General features: G+C 43.9%; 1 protein-coding gene across 10 annotated transcripts in view; it reads right to left on the bottom strand.

The window, feature by feature from the left end:
• The window catches only part of Nav2 (neuron navigator 2), a 686,981-nt gene that overhangs the window by 101,524 nt on the left and 563,794 nt on the right, over window positions 1–21,663 (bottom strand). For all 10 annotated transcript variants that reach the window (XM_074042824.1, XM_074042825.1, XM_020171284.2 and 7 more), the window contains one exon: window positions 21,197–21,319. In XM_074042824.1, coding sequence (XP_073898925.1) covers window positions 21,197–21,319 — 123 coding nt within the window. The remainder of the gene's footprint in view (window positions 1–21,196; window positions 21,320–21,663) is intronic.

Below are 21,663 nucleotides of genomic sequence, written 5' to 3'. Positions count from 1 at the left end.
GGACTGGCTTTTGTCCTCCAGCCAACCTGTCAGATCTATCTTCTGGCGACTTGGGTGTGTGGCACATGAATACACTCTGCTGGCTAAATTTAGATTCCCAAGAGCCATTCCTAACCTGTCACTTCATTCCACAGAAAAACAGATCAGTTTCGTGGGTGAAAATAATACAGCCAACTCAATCAATGCAGAGAGATAAGGTAAGGCCCCAGTCACTTGAAGGTCCTCTTACAGGAAAAATTCTGATCACACATCTTGGGCATATGTACAGAGAACCTCATTCTAAAACCTTCTAGCAAAGGAAGTTCCACCATTTCCCTTAATGACCCAATTCTTCTGTTTGAGAATTTCATTCTCTGTAAGTTCCTTACTCATGCTTTTTAAGATATGAGAAGAAAATCATCTCTGAGTACCAGGGTTCCAGTGCCAGCTTCACCTCCAACTATGTACAAATTATTTAGCATCTTCCTACCTTGGTCTCCTCATGTTTAAAATGCAGATATCTCACTGGGCTGTCATGAGAGTTAAACTTGTAAATGTAGGTACAGGGCCTGAGGCAGTGTGTGCACTGCTAGCTGTTACTTGCTGGTACCATTACTGTTATCCCAGCTTTTCCAGCTGTCTGACCTCAGGTAATTTTGTGCTCTGAGCTTCAGTTTCATTTCTCAACATGAAAAATAAAAAAGGAACACCAACTTTGCAAGAGTTCAGCGGACATCACTCACAAACATATATTGAACAGTTACTTCCCAGGCTCTGGTGTTTGAAGCATTAAGTCAAACAAATGGTGTCTCTATAGTCAGCTAGCTTATGAATCAGGACACACTTCCATTTGTGCCCTGCCTGGGAGTTGAAACTTCCCCCCAAGTACTTGATATCTTTTACTGGGATTACCACAGGTAAGACTCACAGTTCCACCAAGAGGGACCTCGCACTAATTTACCCCCGAGTCATTTAATTACTAAGTGACTGAGTGGGGATTTGAGTTGAGTCCTATTCTACAGCCTTTGCTTTTAATCAGTGCATTATACTGCTTTGGGCTCAAGGTCTTACATCAAAAGAAGCATTAGGAAAAACAGAAGCAGGTAAGAAACCCAAACTCCCAAAATCACATATGGCAGTATCTGGAACAAGATGTGGCCATTTGAAAAGCAACCCAGTAGCTAGATGCCAGTGGCTCACACCTGTAATCCTAGCTACTTGGGAGGCTAAGGTCAGGAAGATCACAGTTCAAGACCAACCTGGACAAACAGTTCACCAGACCCCATCTTCACAACAACAAAATGGACTGGAGGTGTGGCTTGGCTTAAGCAGTAGAGTGCCTGCTTTTGCAAGCATGAAGCCCTGAATTCAAACCCCAGTCCCACCAAAAAAAGGAAGGGAGGAAAGGAGGGAGGAAAAGAAAAGAAAGAAAAGAAAAAAGAAAACCAACCCAATGGATTTAGATGCTGTTTTCTCTCAACACTACCTTAAGTTACACTGGTACTGGCAAGAACAGAGAATTTATAAGAATGGCAAGACCAAGCTTCCCTGAAAGGAAGCTCTGAAAGAATTAACTGTAAGCTGATCGGAATATCAAACTCCCCAGCACTGGAGCCTGTTGCTCTATGCTCCATTAGCACCAGGTGATCGCTTCCTGCATAACAACAGGTCCCCCTGCTCTGTCCAGCAATGCCGCCAGGTTCCTAGTGATGTGGCAAGTTCAATGGCCTTATGGAACTTACCACAGAGGGGAGAGGAAAGACTAATACTTGACATGTCCATTTCACAGAAGGTGTGGGTTACACTGGAATCACCCACTCTGAAACTCAAGGTTCCTCTGAGGACATTTCAGCCAGACAGGCTCACCCTTGGGCATCTCAATTCTAACTGTACTGGGAATGCACAAAAGAAATGGATTAAGTGTTTGAAGGGGATGTGGAGAGGAATGGAGGGCCAGTGGTGTACCATCTGCTGCTGGAATCTGTGTGCTCTAGGGTTGCTTTTGCAGGGTCTGGAGGCATCTTCACAACTGGGCTTTAAGGAGCCTGGTGTTTGGAACCAGTTCTCAGGGGTTCCAGTGTTTGCCACCAAGCAAAGTCGAGACTTACTCAGACTGGTGGAGACTCCTTCATGTTTCCTTTTCAAATATTCCTCTGTACTTTCTAGTAGTGACTAGAACAAAACTAGAAGCTAGCAAATTCAAATCCAGTGAACAGAATAAGGGTACCAGGCCTAATCATTCAAGATGGCTAGCAAAGACTCAGAAGACCAAATATCGTATGTTCTCCCTCATATGCGGTCTTTAGATCTAGGGCAAATACAGCAATGTTGTAGGACTTGGGTTACATGACAAGGGGAGAACATATATGGGAGATATGGGGTTAGATAGAAAACCCAAAACATGAAAGCATTTGATGTCCCCACTCCAGAAGAATTAATACAGAAACCTTAAAGCGAAAGAGGTCAACACGAGAAGGGGATCAGGAACCAGTGTAAAGATCAGTAGAGATCGAATCAAGCTGGGTTGTAACACATTTGTACATGGAAGCAATGCTAGGAATCTCTGTATAGCTGTCCTTATCTCAACTAGCAAAAATTCTATGTCTTTCTTATTACTGCTTATTTCTACTCTTCAATGGAACTGGAGAAAGTGCAGAACAGGTTCTGCCTGGAAGACAGGGGGGAGGAGGGAAAGGGGGGAGAGGGTGGGGGCGGGGGCAGGAGGGAGAAATGACCCAAACAATGTATGCACATGTGAACGAATAATTAAAAAAGAAAAAACAGATGGCTGACAACAATGGAGAACTCTGCTCTCACCTTTGGCTCTCAAGAGATAAAGTTAGAACCACAGAGGCAATGTCCATCCTACACCTGATACTTTGAGTCACTTGACCTCTGGGAGTCACTGGGGACAAGTGTAATCATTTGAGATAAATGGCAAGGGCCTGTAGTAGAGGGCCAGAGGACTTGGGTTCTAGGCCTGTCTCTAATACCTGCTTGCTGTGTGCCTTAGACAAATGACCTAACTAACTCTGAGTCAGTGGCACCATCTAACTTGAGGGTGGTGGCCGATAGTATTTCTCTCAGGGATGGGTACATGAGAAAATGGACAATCGATACAGATCTCACTTGAATCCAGCCCTGTCTAACTCCCAGGGCTTTGTTGTAAATGAATGTGCAGCATTTTTAGAGCACCTAGCACAGGGAAGGGAGGTACTTGTTATTTTCTATTATCAGTGACCTTAGAATGCCACCATTGCAGATTGCAGTAAAGGTCTAGGTTGGTTTTCTGGGCTCTGATTAGAGGATGTGTTGCTTAGGACAGAAGACATTTCTCCAGTTTTGCTTCCTCCCAGTTGCTGAAACAGCTACCGCCCTCTTTGGTTTACAGCCCACTTATGGTAGGGAACCCTGGTCACTGGGTGTTTGTGTAGTGTTTAATCATTAGGAGGTAGCAGTTCTAATGCTGTGAGACCCAGGGCATTTACAAATAAGGCAGCTATTTCCCTCTGCCTATCAGTATCAGTTTTTCAGAAGGCTTCTTTTCAAGGGCACATGGCTGACCTCTGACACAGCAGGCTCCCAGGAGCTGGGGGAGGTTTCCCAAGGACACAGTGGGACAAGGCTACTAGAGGCGAGAGTGGAGCACCCACAGTCTGGAAAATAAATAGTCAGCCATCAAAGATGGGGTTGCCTCTTCCAGAAAACAAAACTGCCAGGGCTCACCTCTTTTCCTCCATCCCTCCCCACCAAACCTGACTGCCCCATCTCCCTAATACCTATTGGTTCACTTAATTTCCAAGGTTCAGCTAAAAGTCCACCTCCTCCAGAAATCTTTTGTCCTGCTGCATGAATCTGAAAGCTTGAATATCCCTGTCTACATAGGTCCTTTCTCTAGGTGCTCCTGACTTATCTTTGAGCTAGGCAGAGGACTCTAGTATCTCTGAAGGATGCTCCACTGCAGACCCCAAGTCCCCATGCACCACCACAGCACCTCATACAAAGGGAGTCCCCAGGGTGTGCTATGCCTGACAGGTGGGGGTAATGGACTAAATCTTTGCGATCCCTTCCCCAAATTCATGTTGAAATCTAACCTTCAATATGGTGATGTTTGCAAGGGGGGCCTTTGGAAGGTGATTAGGGTATGAGGGTAAAGCCCATATGAATGGAATCAGTAGCTTTTAAAAGGGACTCAGCCAGGTGCCTGTAGCTCACATCTGGAATCTACTCAGGAGGCAGAGATCAGGAGGATCATGGTTCACAAAAAAGGGCTGGTGGAATGGCTCAAGGTGTAGGCCCTGAGTTCAAACCGCAGTACTCCAAAAAAAAAAAAAAAAGGACCCAGATTGCTCTTTTGCCCTTTGTCTTCCATTGAGGATATAAGAAGTCAGGGTCCTCATCAGAAGTAACTATGCTGGCACCTGGCCTGGGTCTTACAGCCTCCAGAACTGTCAGAACAAGTGTCTGGTGTTTAAAAGCCACATAATCACTGGTACTTTATTATAGTAGCACAGACTACAACAACCACACCCTTAAATCATCGCAGCCAGGCCTGTACCTGATCTTTATTGAAGACCTGCTCTGTGTCACCCATTGTGCCCAGGACTGAGCAGATACTGAGGGTAAGAAAAACAAATGCTCATGGTGCAAGCCCAGGCCTTCAGTGTAGACAGGCTCATTTGTTTGGCTGAAACAGAAGTTTAGTTCAGTAAGTGCTGACTGAACACCTACTATGTGTCAGACTCTGTATAATGAGGTCCAAGAAACCCAATGACAAGATAATCTGTTTCTAAGCCTAGCATAGCAAGAATAGATATAAAATTTCAAGATTCAGAAGTTAAAATAAAGGATTGCATGGGGTACTTTGGAACTCCAAGGTGCTGGTGTGTGTGTGTGTGGGGGGTATATCCTAAGCCTGAGATGCTTGGGAAAGGGCATCTGAGCAGAACACAGAAGGGGAGCACATGTTAGCCCAGGAAACAAGCCCCAAACAGAGAGAATGCATGACAAAGGCACAGACCTGCAATGCATGCAGTGTGTCACAGCCTGCAAAGTGCTGGATGCTGTGGGCTGTGAATAAGACTGGTGTGGTGGCAGGGCCAGCCCTGGGAGGACCATTTCAGTTTGCACTATTCTGCCTGAGACACGGAGCCACAAAGGATTTTAAACAGAACAGTGACATCTGGGATCAGATCTGCATTTGAGGGTCATAGGTTGTGCTAGGGATGACATGTTGACTAACAGTTCTGGCATAGAAGGACAGTGGCACCAAGAGCAGAGGGACAGTGCCAGAAACCTTAGCAACAGCACACAGAGCAAACCATGGATCAGCTGGATATGGGAGGGGGAAGGAAAGCATCCTAGCTCTCCAGTGGGGCTCCAGCCTGAAGTCAGGGAACTGACCTTGGTGGCACAGAGAGGCTGGGTCATTAGCATAAGGGCTGCCTGTGCAGTGGCCTTCCTCCCAGGCATCCTGCAGGGGACATTCAAGGTAGGCCCAGCCCACCCAAGCTTCTCCAGCTTGCTGGCTTTGCCCATTTCTCCTTTATTCCGGATCATTAAGACCTGGCCCTCCGAGGCTTCCTGGGGCTTTTGTTTAAAATAAGAAGCCAGCTACATTTAATTGCCTCAGCCAGACACCCCACTTCACTCCCCCACACTCCCTTACAGGGCAGCTTCACCCCACAGCTTGTGTCTTGAAACATAATCAGTGCCTGTTCTGAGGCCTTCCTCAAATTTTGGTTCTGATCTTAACTTCCAAAGCAAAGCTGAAATTATAGCTTGCTCTGACAGAAGTTCAAATCCACAGGGTCATAAACCCTTTCATGTTCTGTTTCAAGACCTCTGCTGGGGATTTTAACAGGTTTGCACCTCTGATGTTGTTACATGGTTGTTAGTGTGCTTATTCCACAGAGTGGACCTCCTGTCAGGATGCCCACTGTCTTGAGTACACAGGGGTCTCAGGCCTTCAATATTTTCTTTTTCTTTCACCGGACTTCTCCAAGGACAGTAGAAGCAGGGGAACAGGAGCTGAGTGAGACTTCCCCAAAGCAGATTCACAAAGAGAAGGATGACCCTTCTTAGCCCCAGGTCTGTGACCACAGCACCAGACCTGGAGCTAAAAGGGCCCACATTTATATCCTGGCTTCAGGATGTAGGAATCTTAGCTTTTCTGTGCCTCACTGTCTATGAAATCAGCATTCTAAGCCATTACTAAAATAGCAATGGCTGCCAGTGATTGAAGGTACTTGCTGGACACAGGTACTGTGCCTAACCTCATGCTAGCACTATCTCCCATTTCCTTCACAGCAACTCAATGAGGAGAATATAGGTGATAATATGGGGGGCTCAGGATGGTTAAGTTAACTGACCTCTACTGCACAGTTAGGAAGTGGCAAAGCTGGAGTCTGAAATAGTTTTTCCAAAAATGGTAATGGGCTGGGCCAAAACAGAGTCACCCACAAAGGAACCTCCTAGACATTAGAAAACCTCTTTCTTGAAGGCAGGTTGAGGTCATAGCTCACTATTTTGGAAGACTGGATGAAGACTGAGTGGGATGTGTCACAAGCAGGAGCACTAGGGTTGATTTCTGCCAGCCAATAAAATGGCTTATAGCCTGTGACACTTCATATTATGTGTCACAGCCTTGCTCTGCGTGGTCAAGGCTTTGTTCTGGTCAGTTGGTGCCTGCATCACATTGGTTTTAGATATTCTGCACATTAGCCCTGCATCATAGTGCTTGGCTTCCTCCCTCCCTCCCTTCACTGTTTGGGTGAGGAGTATTCCCTCTAAGCCAGGCACTGTCCTAGGAGAGGCGATTGGCCCACAAGCAGAACTGACCTGGCTTCTGTTTTACTGATGCTTATATTCAAGTGGGGTAGACATAACAGACAAATAAATAAAAATTAAGAAGCATGAAAACAAAAGATGCGCCCAGATGTGGTGGTACGCACCTCTAATCCTAGCACTTGAGAGGCTGAGGGAGGAGGAACATGAGTTCAATGCCAGCCTGTGCTACATAATGAAACTCAGTCTCACAAAACCAAAACAAATAAACAAACAAAATGAAACAAGAGATGTAAAATAATCAGACTGGATATGAAGCAAAGTTACTAAAAGAAATTAACATCTGAGAGCTCTGGTTGGTGGAGTTTTCAGGGATAGCCTCTTGATGGTGATGCCTGAACTGAGACCAGAAGGAGAACAGGATGGCTTTGTAAAGAGAATAGGAGGGAAGTGAGTGGGAGACACAATCCAGGCAGAAGGAAAAGCAGGTACAAAGTTTCTGAAGGGACAGAGGGATTGACTAGAGGAAGGCATGAATTGACGAGGAGAAAGTGGGATGAAGTGAGATCAGATAGGTGGGCAAAAGCCAGAACACGTACAACCTTACAACCTTGGAGGATATAGTCTAAGGAGCCTGGATTTTATTTTATGTACAATGCAAAGTTATTGAAGAGAAATGTCAGGAAGGGACAGAGGGGACAATAGCAATGGCTGCTATACAATCTGCAGGTCACAGTGGAATCTCAGAGGACAGATGATGCTGCCTGGACTGCTGTGAAAGCATGGGAAAGAGAGAGAAAAGAGAGGGAGAAAGGGGGAGAAAGGGAGAGAAAGAGGGAGGGGGAGAGAGAGGGAGAGGGAGAGAGAGAGAGAGAGAACACACCAATGGACTAGATGGAAAAAGGAAGGGAAAATAAGTATTCATTAAATCTTACCAATTATCAATTCATTCAGTAAACAGATAGCAAACATCTGCTACCTTTGGTGCTAGGTTCTGTGCAAAGCCTGAGAGAGCCAAGAAGAATATGGTATCCTCCTAAAGGGGAAGGCTGCACCTAGTAGTCTACATCTCAAAACGCTTGAAAAGTGCCACTGGAGGGCAAAGTGCAGGTGGAGGGGACCCTAGAGAAATGAGACTGCTATAGGATCCTGCCTGGGAGGTGGGGAGAGAGGCAGGAGGCATCCCAGGGAAGGTGAGGCTAAAGTCAGTCCTAGAGTCTACCAGGGTTTCTCAAGAAAGGAAGTGAGAAGGTTATGCTTAATTGTCTGAGAAAGAGACAACTAGATCCATAGACTCATCAACAATGACCTACAGCCCCCTCTTAGAGATAGGGTAGCATGGTGTCACCAATACAAATGGCTTTAGAGCTAGCCAGACCTGGGATAGGATTCAAGTTCTGCCACTCACTGCTAAGTAACCCCAATCAAGTCATATAAATTAACTGATCAACGCTTCCTTGTCTGTGAAATGGGGATAATTCCTGTACTGGTTGGTCCTCTGGGAGGTTAAAGCTAATGTGTACATCATAAAGGAAAATACCTGGATGACAGCAGGTGTGCAACAAATGAGAGTTACTGTTGTTGACAATAAAATTCAGAGACTAGGATCATAGATAGCAAAGTGCCAAGAGTCCTGTGGGGAAGATTACACAGTCTCACAGCTCTTGTGCCTCCAGAGCCCTCCTGAGTTGCTACCACAATGACAATGGAGAAAAGGACCCTTCTCTCCACAGGAACTCTTCCTCTATTCAGAGGGTACCTGGACATACATCCTCATATTCCCACATAGTGCTCAGTCAGCTTCTGGATGAGTGCAGGGCACCCAAAGGGACTTCTGCGCCTACTGTCTACAGTCCACCTCTGTACCCCATAAAAAGCCACACGAAAGACTCCTATCCAAAATACAATGCCCCATGATTCTGCTGCACAAGTTTTCTATGGGTTCAACTAGTGCATATTCATGGGCTACCCACAAACTACTTCCAGACAACTCAAATAAGCAGCCAGGGAGGATTTCTTTTTCAGGCCTCACTTTGCCCCCAAGGAAACTGTAAGGCTGCTTGAGTCTCTCTCCTCCAATCTCAGGATAAGCTATAGGGAGAGGTATCAACAGATATCCTTGACCTGGGGGATGAAGCCCACTGAGCCATGAAACCACCTAATTTCCCTCAGTCCCCATTTAATATCCTCCACACAATCTTGCAACATCCCTCAAAATGTCAATCTCTCTTCAGATCTTGTCTCAGGCCATTGTAAGATACTGAGCACCAGGGATTAATGAGAAAGATAAATCAAAGGGCACAGCAGATGAGGAAAACAAGCAGGCTGCCGCTGGAGCACACAAGCAGCCTCTTCTTCCTGGGGTTGCTGAGACTCAAAGAAGCCACAGGAGCCTACAGAAGAGGCCACTCCAGGAGGGGGCAACTGCAGGCAGACAACGAGGGTCAGCTGGTGTGATCAATAGGACAAGGACAATTCTGAAGTCTTTGCTGGCAACAAAACAATTAAATATTCTTAAGAGAACAATGTTACACCCGCAGCTTCATGCATCCCTAAGATCCTCTAAAGTAGGTGATAGGATTCCCCCTGGTCTCAGCAGAGCCTGCCTGACTCTGAACTGCACCTGATCTTGTCTTTTGTGGAGGCTTCCAGATGGAGAAAACAGTACTTGGGCAGGAAATTGTATTCAAGGGCAGTAGTCCAGCAGTAGAGACCTCTATAAGAGCCTCAGTTGTTACAGGCACTAAGGAGATGCTTACCAAGTTCTCACATACCTGCTTTGGCAGTGGTTTTGTGGCTACAGGAACACGAATTACTCTGCCACTTCCCAAGGCTGACCACCCACTCAGCTTTGAACAGGTAGTGACCACCTACCTATGTTGATTTGGGGACAATGTACCTGTAACTTTAATTAAATCCTAAGTCAAAACACTCACCAAAAGGAGTCTAATTCATTGCTTATCAGTTACTTAGAAACTTATTTCAATGAAAATAAGACTAATTCTATGAGCTTCATCTCCTAATATAATTTTGGTGAAGCTCTAGTTGAAACAAAATCCACTGCAATATACGACAGATTTTCTCCAAAGTATCAGAAAGGTCCAGATGCCTCCACTGTTGACTATGGCTCTATCCTTCCCACACTTCCTCTTGGAAGGTCTCAATAGTTCTTCAACCCCAGGCATTCTTCTGTACCTGCAATTAGCAGTATCAGCTTCCTGCTCCTATAAACCCTCAAAGTGCATCAGGAGTTGGGCAAACTTACCTGTGAACCATAGCGAGGACAGACACCTTGAGGCATCCCTCCCTGAAAGAGATCTGTGGAGTGAACAAGGGGGTGCAGAAAGGCAGCCAAGTGCCACTCATGTATGGACATGTTAGAGACTTGGTTGAAAAGCCAGTTCTTGACTGAAACACCATGACACAACAACATGTGTCATCTGACTATCAACCAGGAGGAGTTTGGGGAGTCCCTGCCCTGAAAGGATGAGGTATCTCCCTGAGTCATTCTGCTAATTCTGCCTTCAGGTGGTATCTGAACACTGACTCACAGGAGCACAGAGACCTTAAAGGTCAGCTGATCTGGTCTGACCACACAGATGAAGAAATGGGTGTCAAGAGGATGTCCCTTGCCTAAGATATTCAATGATGGCAGAGCCAGGTCTCAGACAAGGTCTCTTGTTCCTAGGGCACTTCTTCCTTTATTTCATGGACTGTATTATAATCAACAGCAAATAGACAGGGTGTACTTTCACCTGAGTTCCACAGAGCTGATGTTTTCCAAACCCACAGGCTCCCTGGAGCCTGAAGGATGGAGAGGAGTTGTTGGGCCACTAACAATCTCAACTTCCTCAGTGCAAAGTGAGAGGGCTACAATTAAAGAGTCTGGGCACACCCGGCCTTGGCATTGAGCACTTTCATGTAACAAGAACAGACTCAGGAGAGGCAGCCTCGGGAAAATACATTCACATGCAAAGTAACCTTGTATAAAACTCTGGCACAGCGGTGAAATAAGGCCAATATAAAGGTCACACTGAAACTAGGGACACATCTGCAGAGGCCAGCATGGGGGCTGCCTTACACACCAGGCTTATTCCAATCAGAGCTTACATTTCAGTAACAGAGGGTGTGACCAGACTGCTCTTTAAAAGCAACAAAGGTATGAAAGGAAACAAAAAGAAATCCCATGTGGATGATGAGAAGAATTGGCCTTTGACACTTGGATAATGTTTTAAAAACACCACTGACAAAAAAAACAAGACAAGCAAACCTCCTGCATTTTATTAAAACAACAGCAAGTTCGCAATGTCGGACCACAGTTAGCACAGGGCAAGCATGGCTCTAGCACAGTGGCTCACCTCAGTTTCTCTTCCCCTCCACTCTACTGTGGCTTTTTGAGTGCAGGAACTAGGTCCTATTTGTCTTTGGATCCCAACAGCCTGTTAAATAGTCATCAGCATTTTTTATAGATGGTCACATATCAAAACACAGTTTAATTACTGTGTTGACATACAACTGACCCACAGTTTTGGGTAAATAGATGCAGCTACCATGTTCCTCTCTACTAAAATGACAATTATACCTGCTCACGTTCCCCCCACTCAGAGAAGCTACTTGAGGCTATCTATTACACTGGATGGCACAATGCCTGGCACCTGAGAGTGCACAGAAAACCTGTGACAAACTGCAGGACCCAGAGTTGGTTAAACATCCGGAGATGGGGGGAACATTAAGCTCAGGCTGTCCTTCAAATGTGACAAACAGTGAAATTCACCGTGTGTCTTCGTTTCTCCTGGCAGGCACATGGTAAACCTGTACTTCTGTTCACCTGTGAATGTAACTGTAGCCATGACTTCCTTCGGCCAGTGACCAATGAGTGGCAGTTTCCATGGTCATTCCCAGTACTTTGGTGGCTCACTATGCCGCTTCCTTTCAACCTGGGGATTTTACCAATGCTCTAAGTGAAAGTCCCTCTGCAACTTGAGTCCCAGAAGAGAACGAGATGTACAACAATGCTTCCTATTGGTCAGCAGATGAGGGTGGATTTTTTAAAGCTGTTATGCAGTATAACCTACCCTAACTGATACAGGACTTGCCCAGATTCCTGAATTAAAACACATTATTATTTTCTGGTGTAGGACACAATCTGACTGGAGATTGGGACTTTTGGGTTGCTGGAAGGTAAGCACAGAAAGATTTCCCATTTTCCCATTTCTCCTTAGTCTCTCATTCTGGCTTTCATACTGTAAATCTACAAATTTTCTTTAAACAGCTGTTGAAAAGGTACCAATTGTAGAAGATGTGCTTTGGGGACAGGGTGATCGTCTCCACCCCCGATCCCCCAGCCAGCTGTGCTTCTATTGTAGCGCAGCAGAGTTATGGAACCAAGTTACAAACTTGGGCAACATTAAGAAATTACAGGCCACCATACTGCTTTTTCTTTCTTCCTTTCATTTTTAAGTAAGAACTCTGCATGCTAAGAAATGATACTCTGCAGTCTATTGTTTCTCTTCTCTTTACAACCCCAGAGAATTCCTCTATGGTTTATGGTGCACATGGCTTTGCTTCCTGTCAGCACCACCTCCTGTTCAGCCCAGGTGGCTCCTGCCCACAGATCCCACAAGAAGCAGCTCTTACCTAAAAAGGAAGCCAGGGGTATCAGCAGCAAAGTGGCCCTTGGGAAGGCGGAGGTAGTAATTATCACCCTGTTACCACGGAAATAGGGATTTGCCTCAGGCTCCTTCTATGAGCCTTAAAATAAAAGTGATTTACTTTCTCCTACTTTTTTTTTTTTTTCTTTTCTTAAATCTTGGGATACACAAGCAGGAGAGGAAGGGGCATGGGATGGAAAAGAAAGACGATGAAGATCACTGTGCTGGGTTCTGTACTGCAGACAACTATTTGTCCCTAGAGAAGGGCCACAACTCTTGAATGCAGGACAGATAACGGCTATCACAGGGAGTTATGAGGCACTCAGAAAAGGAAAGAAAAATGAGAGAGGAAGAGAAGAATGTGGGGTGGGGGGCAGTAGGGAGGGCGGAAGAGGGAGAGAGGGAGGGAGGGAGAGAGAGAAACTGCCTAACCTGAGCAAGAAAACATGAAGACATAACATACTATTATGTATCAGAACAGAAGGGAACAAAAGCAAGGCAAAGTTCCTTTCAACTTGACTTGGGTCAGAAAGATCAATGCTCAAAATACAGTTATATAGGATATGGCTTGTATGTATATATGCTATATGTACGTATGTATTTTCTATTTTCATTCCATTTTCTACATATAACATCCTTACATATATTTTCCCCTGGTCCTAATGCTATATTCCCTTAATTTACAATTATTCTTTAATATATGTAGTTTTCAAATTTTTTTTTTTAATGCTGGGCTTTGAACTCAGGGCCTTGTGCTTGGTAGGCAGGTGCTCTACCACTTGAGCCATGCTCCAAACATTTTAGGCTTAAGATTTTTTGAATAGGGTCTCACATTTATGCCCAGTCCAGCCTGGACTATTTATGATTCCTTAGTAGCTGGGATGACAAACTCATGCCACCATACTCAATCATTGGTTGAAATGGGGGTGGGGGGTCCACTCAAACTTTTTACCCTGGCTGCCCTCGAACCATGATCTTCCTGATCTCCTCCTCCTTAGAAGCTGGAATTACAGGTGTGTACTACCATACCCAGCTATTATAGGTAGTTATTATAAGCCGCTCTAAAAAGAAGAGAACTTAATTATACGTTAACTAACTAAATAGAAAGAAAAATGATGCCAAGTGCTGATGGTTCATGCCTATAATGGAGGACTGCAGTTTGAAGCCAGCCAGGTAAACAGTTCTCAAGATCCTATCTCAAAAAAGTACTCAACACAAAAACACAAATAAAACTGGAGTGACTAAAGTAGTAGCTCACCTGCCTAGCAAATGTGAGGCCCTGAGTTCAAACCCCTGTACTGCCAGAAAAAAAAATGCAAGAAAAATGAGCTGCATAGGAGTAGAGTCCAGATTGCTCTGAATGGCTTACAGGACTTAAGAACAGTGAAGGGCATTTGTCTTTTGTGCTTTACAAAACATCTTCACCATTGTCCCTGACCTCATTCCACCTTCACAACAGTTCTTATTTTCAAGACAAAACTCAGAGGAATTAAGTGACTTGCCTAAGAGAGAGCATGGGAACTAGAACCAGGGTATCTTTTTTGCTTTGTTTTCTTTTTTGAGACTATGTAGCACAGGCTGGCCTCAGACTCTCCATCCTCCTACCTTAGTCTCTTAAGTGCTAGGTTTATAGGTGTACACACCATGCCAGGTTGGAACCAGCATATCTTTATAGTAAACACTACTCCTTCTCTTTACTCCACAGCTGCCTTTAGTGACAGAACTGAGATGGTATATATCAGTGCTATCCAAAAGGACTTTCTATAACGATGGAACTGTTCTACATATGCACTGGACAATAGGATAGCAGGAGCCACTGGGACTTTTGAACACTTGGAATGTGGTTGATATAACTAAGCCACTTAATTTTGGTTAATTTTTTATTTAAATATCCACATGTTTTACTAGTGACTGTTATAGTGGGTATCACCGTTACCATACGGATGTAGGGGAAATACATTTCAGATATGGCTCAAATATTAGCAGCTAGAGATAGATGGAAATGGATTTGTGGCAGGGTGGGGGGAAGGCTTGCTCAATTTGGTGACAGTGGGAAAATTAGGAACTGACAGAGAACAATATATACAGATGGAGGCAAAGGTGAGGGGCAGGAGAGTGGCTTCTTTTTTTTTTTTTTTCAAAGGGTGCTCCTTGAACCATGGTCCAGCATCTGGAGACACTGCAGACGCTATACTCTGGGAAGGGAAACTTCTGACATTGACTCAGGGACTGTTACGGTTTGAATCTAAAATACATTGTACTGAAGGCTTGGTCCCCTAGCTGATGGTACTACTGAGAGGTGATTAGATAATGAGGATGCTAAATTCACCAATGAATTAGTTAATCCATTGATGAGCTTATACTAAATTACTTATTAGGAGGTAGAGCCTGATCTGAGGAAGTTTGTCACAAGGACTATGCCTTATGTGAGTAAACCCCCATTATAGCTATCCTTGTCTCAACTAGCAAAAACCCTTGGTCCTTCCTGTTATTGCTTATACTCTCTCTTCGACAAAATTAGAGATAAGGGCAAAATAGTTTCTGCCTGGTAGTGAGGAGGTGGGGGGGAGAGGGATGAGGTGCGGGGGGGAGACAGGGGGAAAGGGGGGAAAAATGACCCAAACATTGTATGAACATATGAATAAAAGAAATAAAAAGAAAAAACAAGGACCATGCCTTTGAAGGATATATCTTGTCCCTGGCCCCTTCTTATCAATCTCTATTCTCTGGCTGCCATGAGGTAAGCAGCTGTCCTCCACCACAGGCATAAGAACAATGGAGCCTTTTGACCAGGGACTGAAACCATTAGCTAAAGTAAGTTTTTCCTTCTTTGTGTTAATTTGCTCAGGTATTTTTGTCATAGCAATGAAAAGTGACAATACAGTGGTCAGCTAAGACCAGGAAAGATAACTTTTTGGATGACTGCAGAGTCTTTACATATTCCAGTGACCCTGGATTTCCTGGGTCACTAAAGTATCATACTTTGAAATTGTGGGCTCCTTCCCCAACTGATAATATAAAAATACAAAATTCTTGGTCAGAATATACAAACAGGCATTGCTACTCTGAACCTGCAAGGAGGCTAAGGAGTAAACTGGGCCAGCTTCATATAAAAAAAAGGACTTTTGCCTGAGGTCACTGATGGGTAAGTCAAGGATAAGCCTACCCAAAGTGTCTACCTACAGAAAATCTGGGATGGGAAGAAATGAGCCAGAAAATATTCCTTTAGTCTTGTTGTGGACTATTTTGCATTGTCCTTCAGATTAAGTTCAGTTATCTACCCATCAGGGCATCACTGGTGTCTTTAGTGACTTGGGGATCATTTAATGAGATGGTACCAAGATAAGGGTTCAGAGTAAGGGAATGAGAGAATCTCTACAAGGAGAGCTCCCTTGTTAGGTAGTTAGTGGGGTAGGAGCAATATCAGACTGGCCTGGATTTCCATCCCAGTTTGGACCCTTGTTAGCTGTATAACCTTGGACTAGTTTACTGAGTCTCTCTTAGCACCACTGCCTTAAGTCTATGAGGCTACCATAATATGCCCTCTTCAAGAGTCAGGGGTGTAAATAAGCTGTTATGGCACGGTATTTGGCACAAGTCCTGGCATATAAAATCCATTAGGAAATGGCAACTATCTTTGTTTTTATTACTTTCTGATAGAAGTTTGTCATAATTTCTTACTGCTGATGTAGCAAATTATTATAAATGAAGCAGCTAAAAGCGATAACAATGCATTATTTCATAGTTTCAACATGGGTCCCGGAGCTAAGATCAATTAGCAGGTCTGCATTCATTTCTGAAACCCCAGGGAAGTACATGCCCTGCCTGTCCCCTCTCAGAGGCTACCTGAGTTCTTTGACTGTGGTCTTCTTCTTCATCTTCCAGGCTAGCAAAGGCAGGCCAAGTAATTCTCACAGGGCATTACTCTAACCTTCTCTACTGCTTCCCCCTTCTACTTTTAAGGACCTTATGATCACATGGGGCCCCTCTAGATGATCTAGAGTAATCTCCCCATAACCCCCCCTTGCCAGATAACACAACCACACACACAGATTCTGGAGACTCAACGATGGAGACATTTAGGGTATGATAATAATAACTATTACAGGTTTGGACTAGAACATGAAGAAAGAAATCTCTTGTTACATTCCTTCTCTTCTATGGAGCCAGCAGGTACCATGACAAAAAAAACCAAGTGGTTTGGGGACCAACCCCTATAAGGGATCACCACCATTCTACCTATGAGCTGGGGCCTTCTGGCCTGGATTAAACACTGTCCTCTAGGCTGGGCCCGAGTCCGTGAACGCACTGCTCAGTGCCAGAAGGGCCACTTTGTTCCACACAAATCACAAAGCTAAGCAGTGCATGGGCTCTTGGGGCTCTTGTGACACTCTGGATGAGGAAGGAAGGCTCAGCTTGGCAGGCCGCTCAAATACCAGGTTGCATAGTTACATCCTCACACTGTGGGACTCAGTGGAAGAGCAACCTCCCAATTCAAGTGGAAAGTGGGACAGTTCTGAGCGCCAGTGCCAGGGCTGAGAAATCTGCATGGTGACTCTGAATCCTTCACTGAAAGAGCAGTTTCAGTGTCTCCCACATGCATAATTTGGGAGGTGATGAAACATTTGTAACACAAGGGGAAAAAAAACACAGCCTCTCCTTTTTGCTTGGTTTCCTGGAATGATGTCAGAGGGTAGCTTTCTTTTTGTTCAAATCTCAGGCTAACTTACCATACAGCATTTGTGCTTTGTCTTTGGAAAGTTTGAAGTAATATAGCTTTATTGCCCCAACTAATAAAAGACACTGGAGTTCAATCATGGTTTTAATGGTTTGGAATAAAGTTACCAAGTCCCAAAGACTTCCTCATCTATGTGCACACTGAGACTGACTGCTAGAATCCTCATGCTTCCAGTGACATAAATAGGATCCTATTGTCTGCTAAGAGATAGGGTCAATTAAGGCTGCTGAGGACAGTGATGCTGAAGTGACTGAGAAAGGTGCTCAGAGTGGAAACTTCCCCAGAGCTACACTTTCAGTTTTCAAAGCATCCAACTTGCTGGAGTTCAAGGATTGTTAATGGGATCTGAGGAGACCAAAGTACATATAAGAAGTGGCAGAGTTCAGCCAACCATTTCACTGTCAGCTCAGTCTCTTGGCCCTGCTTGTTATATTTCTTCTTTTTCCCACAGTGCCCTTCATTTGTCTGTTATCTGGGGCCTATGACTGGTAATAAGCCACCTTCATTTGTCCCTTTTGATCCTCCCTTCTCAACCAGCTGGACCTAGTCTGCTGGAAGTAGCCACTGATCACTATCAGGAAAGAACTGGAGCCCAAGGGTGGCAACCCTGAAGAGTGAAGGGAGATCAAGGGGAGACTTGGCATTCAGAATTAACTATCTTCCTTTATTACTTCTCAGAAGCTGGCTGGTGACAAACAAGACTCACAAATTGACAAGGTCTCTATCTCTGGGCCCCCAAAGGTACACATTCCTATCAGTACTTTTAGTAACTTAAAGATATCCCAGCCACATCCTGTTGCAAATAGCCAAGGTCTGTCAGAGAGGTCAGCATCGTTAAGGTCTCAGGAATAGCTGCTGTCCTCCTGAGCTCCTTGGTTAAGGTTAATGATTTTCTTACTCACAGGGTACTCTGCCTTTTTTATTCTAGTTTTCCCTTCGCTGAGATCTAATCAGGTCTAATCTTCAGTACTTTTCCTATTTCCTTTATAGAAATATTGCTTATGTGTGAATCCATAAGGACTGGGAATTTTTTTTATATATAGATTCCTGGAAATATCTCAGCTCTTGGACATTTGCTTTTTAGGTCATTAGGGAAGAATTCTGGTTACTTATCTAATTTGTTCAAAGAACATATTTCTAATTATAGGGAGAAGAACAGTATTACTCAAATTGCAGCCATTTGTGTATTCACCATCTGTGGCATTTTTCAATTGTCTCACACCTACACTATTCTTACCTGAAGTAATATTTGTAAAATCATGAGTTTGATATGTTAGCTGTAAGTATTTTTTTAATTAAACTTAAAATATAATGCCAAATAGAAATATTTCCCATTTATAATTATTTCCTATATTATCAACATTAGCCTCCCACTTTAAGAAACACTCATCTAGAATACATTCTTTTGTAAAATATTTACATGGAGAATTTTATAGAAGCAAATCCACTACTGTTTCAGTTTTGCCAAAGATGAAGCATCTGTATGATCTGTTCATTTTGGAGATTAAAGAAATTTAGCATATTCTAAAACAATGTAAAATATCTCCCTGCCTACAGGCCAGAACTTATATAAAGTAGAAAGAAATTTATTATAATTACCAGATCCTATTTTTTTTTTAAAGTCACATGAGTTCCTGCATTAAAACTTTGCTGGTTACCCATTTAGTCTTAAATGATGACACAATGATCTAGTATGGGGAGAACCAGAAGATACTGTTGTTCATTTGGTTCACGCATACAGGCAGAACTAATACAACATAACAAACACTCTCCACCTTTCCAACCCTGCCCCCAAATCTTCCATCTCCAAAAAGCAGAAACAAGCTCAGCTGTGATCCATAATAATTCCATTAACCCTGCAATGAAGCATTAAATTAACCCACCTAGCCCAGACTCTTCTTTTGCTACAAGGGGAAACATATCTTGTAAGGCTGTATTTATGCTAACAGAATTACTAACCAATTACATGATTACAGGAGAACACAAATAAGCAGAATAATTTGGTAAACTATGAAATCTCCAGTAGGGGTGTTGCAGCAACTTTTTTTTCCCCCCTGCTAATATTTACTAGAAAGACTTTCATTACAATGAGTTTATACCTTAGGAAGAGCATCTCTCCAATGGTTTGTATTTCTATGAAATTTTCAGACAAGTACTTTTACTAATTACAGAAAATGTTAAAAAGCTGTCTTGAACACCTAAAAAACTAGCTAGCATTTGTTGCCCTTAACGCAGAGAAACTAAAGCAGATACCTTAAAGCAACTGAGGCCAATAGGAAAAGGGGACCAAGAACTAGAGAAAAGGTTAGATCAAAAAGAATTAACCTAGAAGGTAACACCCACGCACAGGAAATCAATGTGAGTCAATGCCCTGTATAGCTATCCTTATCTCAACCAGCAAAAACCCTTGTTCCTTCCTATTATTGCTTATACTCTCTCTACAACAAAATTAGAAATAAGGGCAAAATAGTTTCTGCTGGGTATTGAGTGGGGGGGAGAGGGAGGGGGTGGAGTGGGTGGTAAGGGAGGGGGTGGGGGCAGGGGGGAGAAATGAACCAAGCCTTGTATGCACATATGAATAATAAAAGAAAAATGAAAAAAAAAAAAAAAGCTGTCTTGAGCTAGAACTATGGTGGATAGCCTTCTACTATCCCTGATATAAATGACCACCTTGGACACTGGGGAACTCAGAGGAGGACATGTCAATCAAGTCAGGACTCAGTGGTATATACTGGGCCAGATCCCAAGTTCCTGTCAAGGAATTCAGCGCTCCCCATACCTGCCCACATTTTCCATCCCTCCGCTAGGGAACTTAAAGATTCCCAGTTAGTAAATACCACTGCTGGGTATGATTTCAGTGTCTGTCTCTTTAGTGTGCTGCCCTGTTTCTCTGAAGCCAGAGAACTACAGAAGTCATTCAGCTATTTATAAAAAGCATGTCCTGCTAGGAAAGAAGTGAAAAAGTGATCTTGGGTTACTATCCGGCTTTCTGAAACCTAAGGATGAGCATCCTAAAAATGTATGGCTACTTTAAGCTACTTATATCTAAATTCCATATTACATCTCATCAATCCAGATGTGAAAAGAAGTCAGGTATGCCAGAAACTCCTTAAACAGTCAAGATCACTAAAAAATATTTGAAATCCAGAAATATAACACATTGGTGCTGTCAGGGAACTTGGAAATATATAGTCCAAATCCTTCCTTGAATAGGTTGCTCAAGGTCATAGATTGAGTTTGTGTCAGTTAGGACTAGAAACTTAGAGGCCAAATAGTTCTCATTTTTAAATTTTTTTCCCCTAGTACTGAGGTTTGAACTCAGGACCTTGTGCTTGCCAGGAAGTTGCTCTACCACTTGAGCCATGCCCCCAGCACCTTCTTTCTTCATTGTAGTGTGTTATTAAGCTTTTCTTCTCTGATAGTGATGGCAATGAAGCTGGCTGGCTTAGCCCTTAGAATGTCAGCTACTCTGTGTCGTGTATGAATCTGCACCATTAAGCCTTGCCTCCTGTTACCAGGCAACAGGAGACCCTATGGTAAAGGCTACTCAGTCAAGGCCAGAAGTCCTCTCTGTGCGTAGGTCATAAGGTACAATACCTAGAAAGCTGACTAATGAGCAAGGAAGTAAAGTAGATCCCTGGGGCCTGCTGAACTGACAGAGGTGGGTAGCAACAGTCAAAACAACAAACAACTGACCTACCTAACCTGAACTCTCTGTACTCTTGTTGTCAGAAGCACCACCCTGGGGCTGGGGCTGTAGCTACTGTTAAAGTGCTTCCTTAGTATAGGTAAGACCCTAGGTTCAATTTCTAGCACCATTAAGAACAAACAAACAAACAAGAAGCACCACCCTACATAGCAGTAGGATTCAGGACCAGTAGCTGTGCAGGTTCCTGACCCCAGGCACTGTATCAAGGCCACCTAGGGCTCCTCTTTGGGCTAAAGAGGCCCCTATCCACTCTCCCAGTATCACAACCCTCATTTCTCAGGCCAGTCTAGAATCACCTGTGCATCTGGCCAACCTCAAGTAGAGTGAGCTTACCTGTCAGCATCTCCAAGGCCTAGGGAGGTATTTCGTTGCAGGGTCTCCCGCACCACAGCCATCCCATCAGGGAGTCGGTTCAGGCGACGGGTGTAAAGGCCGAGTCCACCATCGGTCATATAGCTTTAAAAGGAGAGAAGGATGATACACGTGTATGGTCAAAAGCAGTCATGCACAGTCTGTCACTTGTATCCAGAAACCCCTCATGTCATCTTGTGCTCCAAGGGGAAAGGAATTGAGGATTCCCTGAGGCTTTGTCACCACTCATAGCCTCAGGATAACTCAGCTGCTGATTCAACCTAGAGGATCACCAGTTTGCTAGAGGGAAAAAAAGAAAAACCAAACCAAAAAAACCCTCAGCTTAATTAACCCAAATTCAGAGGAATCTATGAGGCAGAAGGGAACTTCTGAATAAAATTAACTGTCAGATGTACTCATGACATACTTTTTAATGTCAGCAATTATAC

Source organism: Castor canadensis, chromosome 1, assembly GCF_047511655.1.
Source record: "Castor canadensis chromosome 1, mCasCan1.hap1v2, whole genome shotgun sequence".
Classification (NCBI taxonomy): Eukaryota; Metazoa; Chordata; class Mammalia; order Rodentia; family Castoridae; genus Castor; species Castor canadensis.
This window is presented reverse-complemented; position numbering and strand designations above follow the sequence as displayed.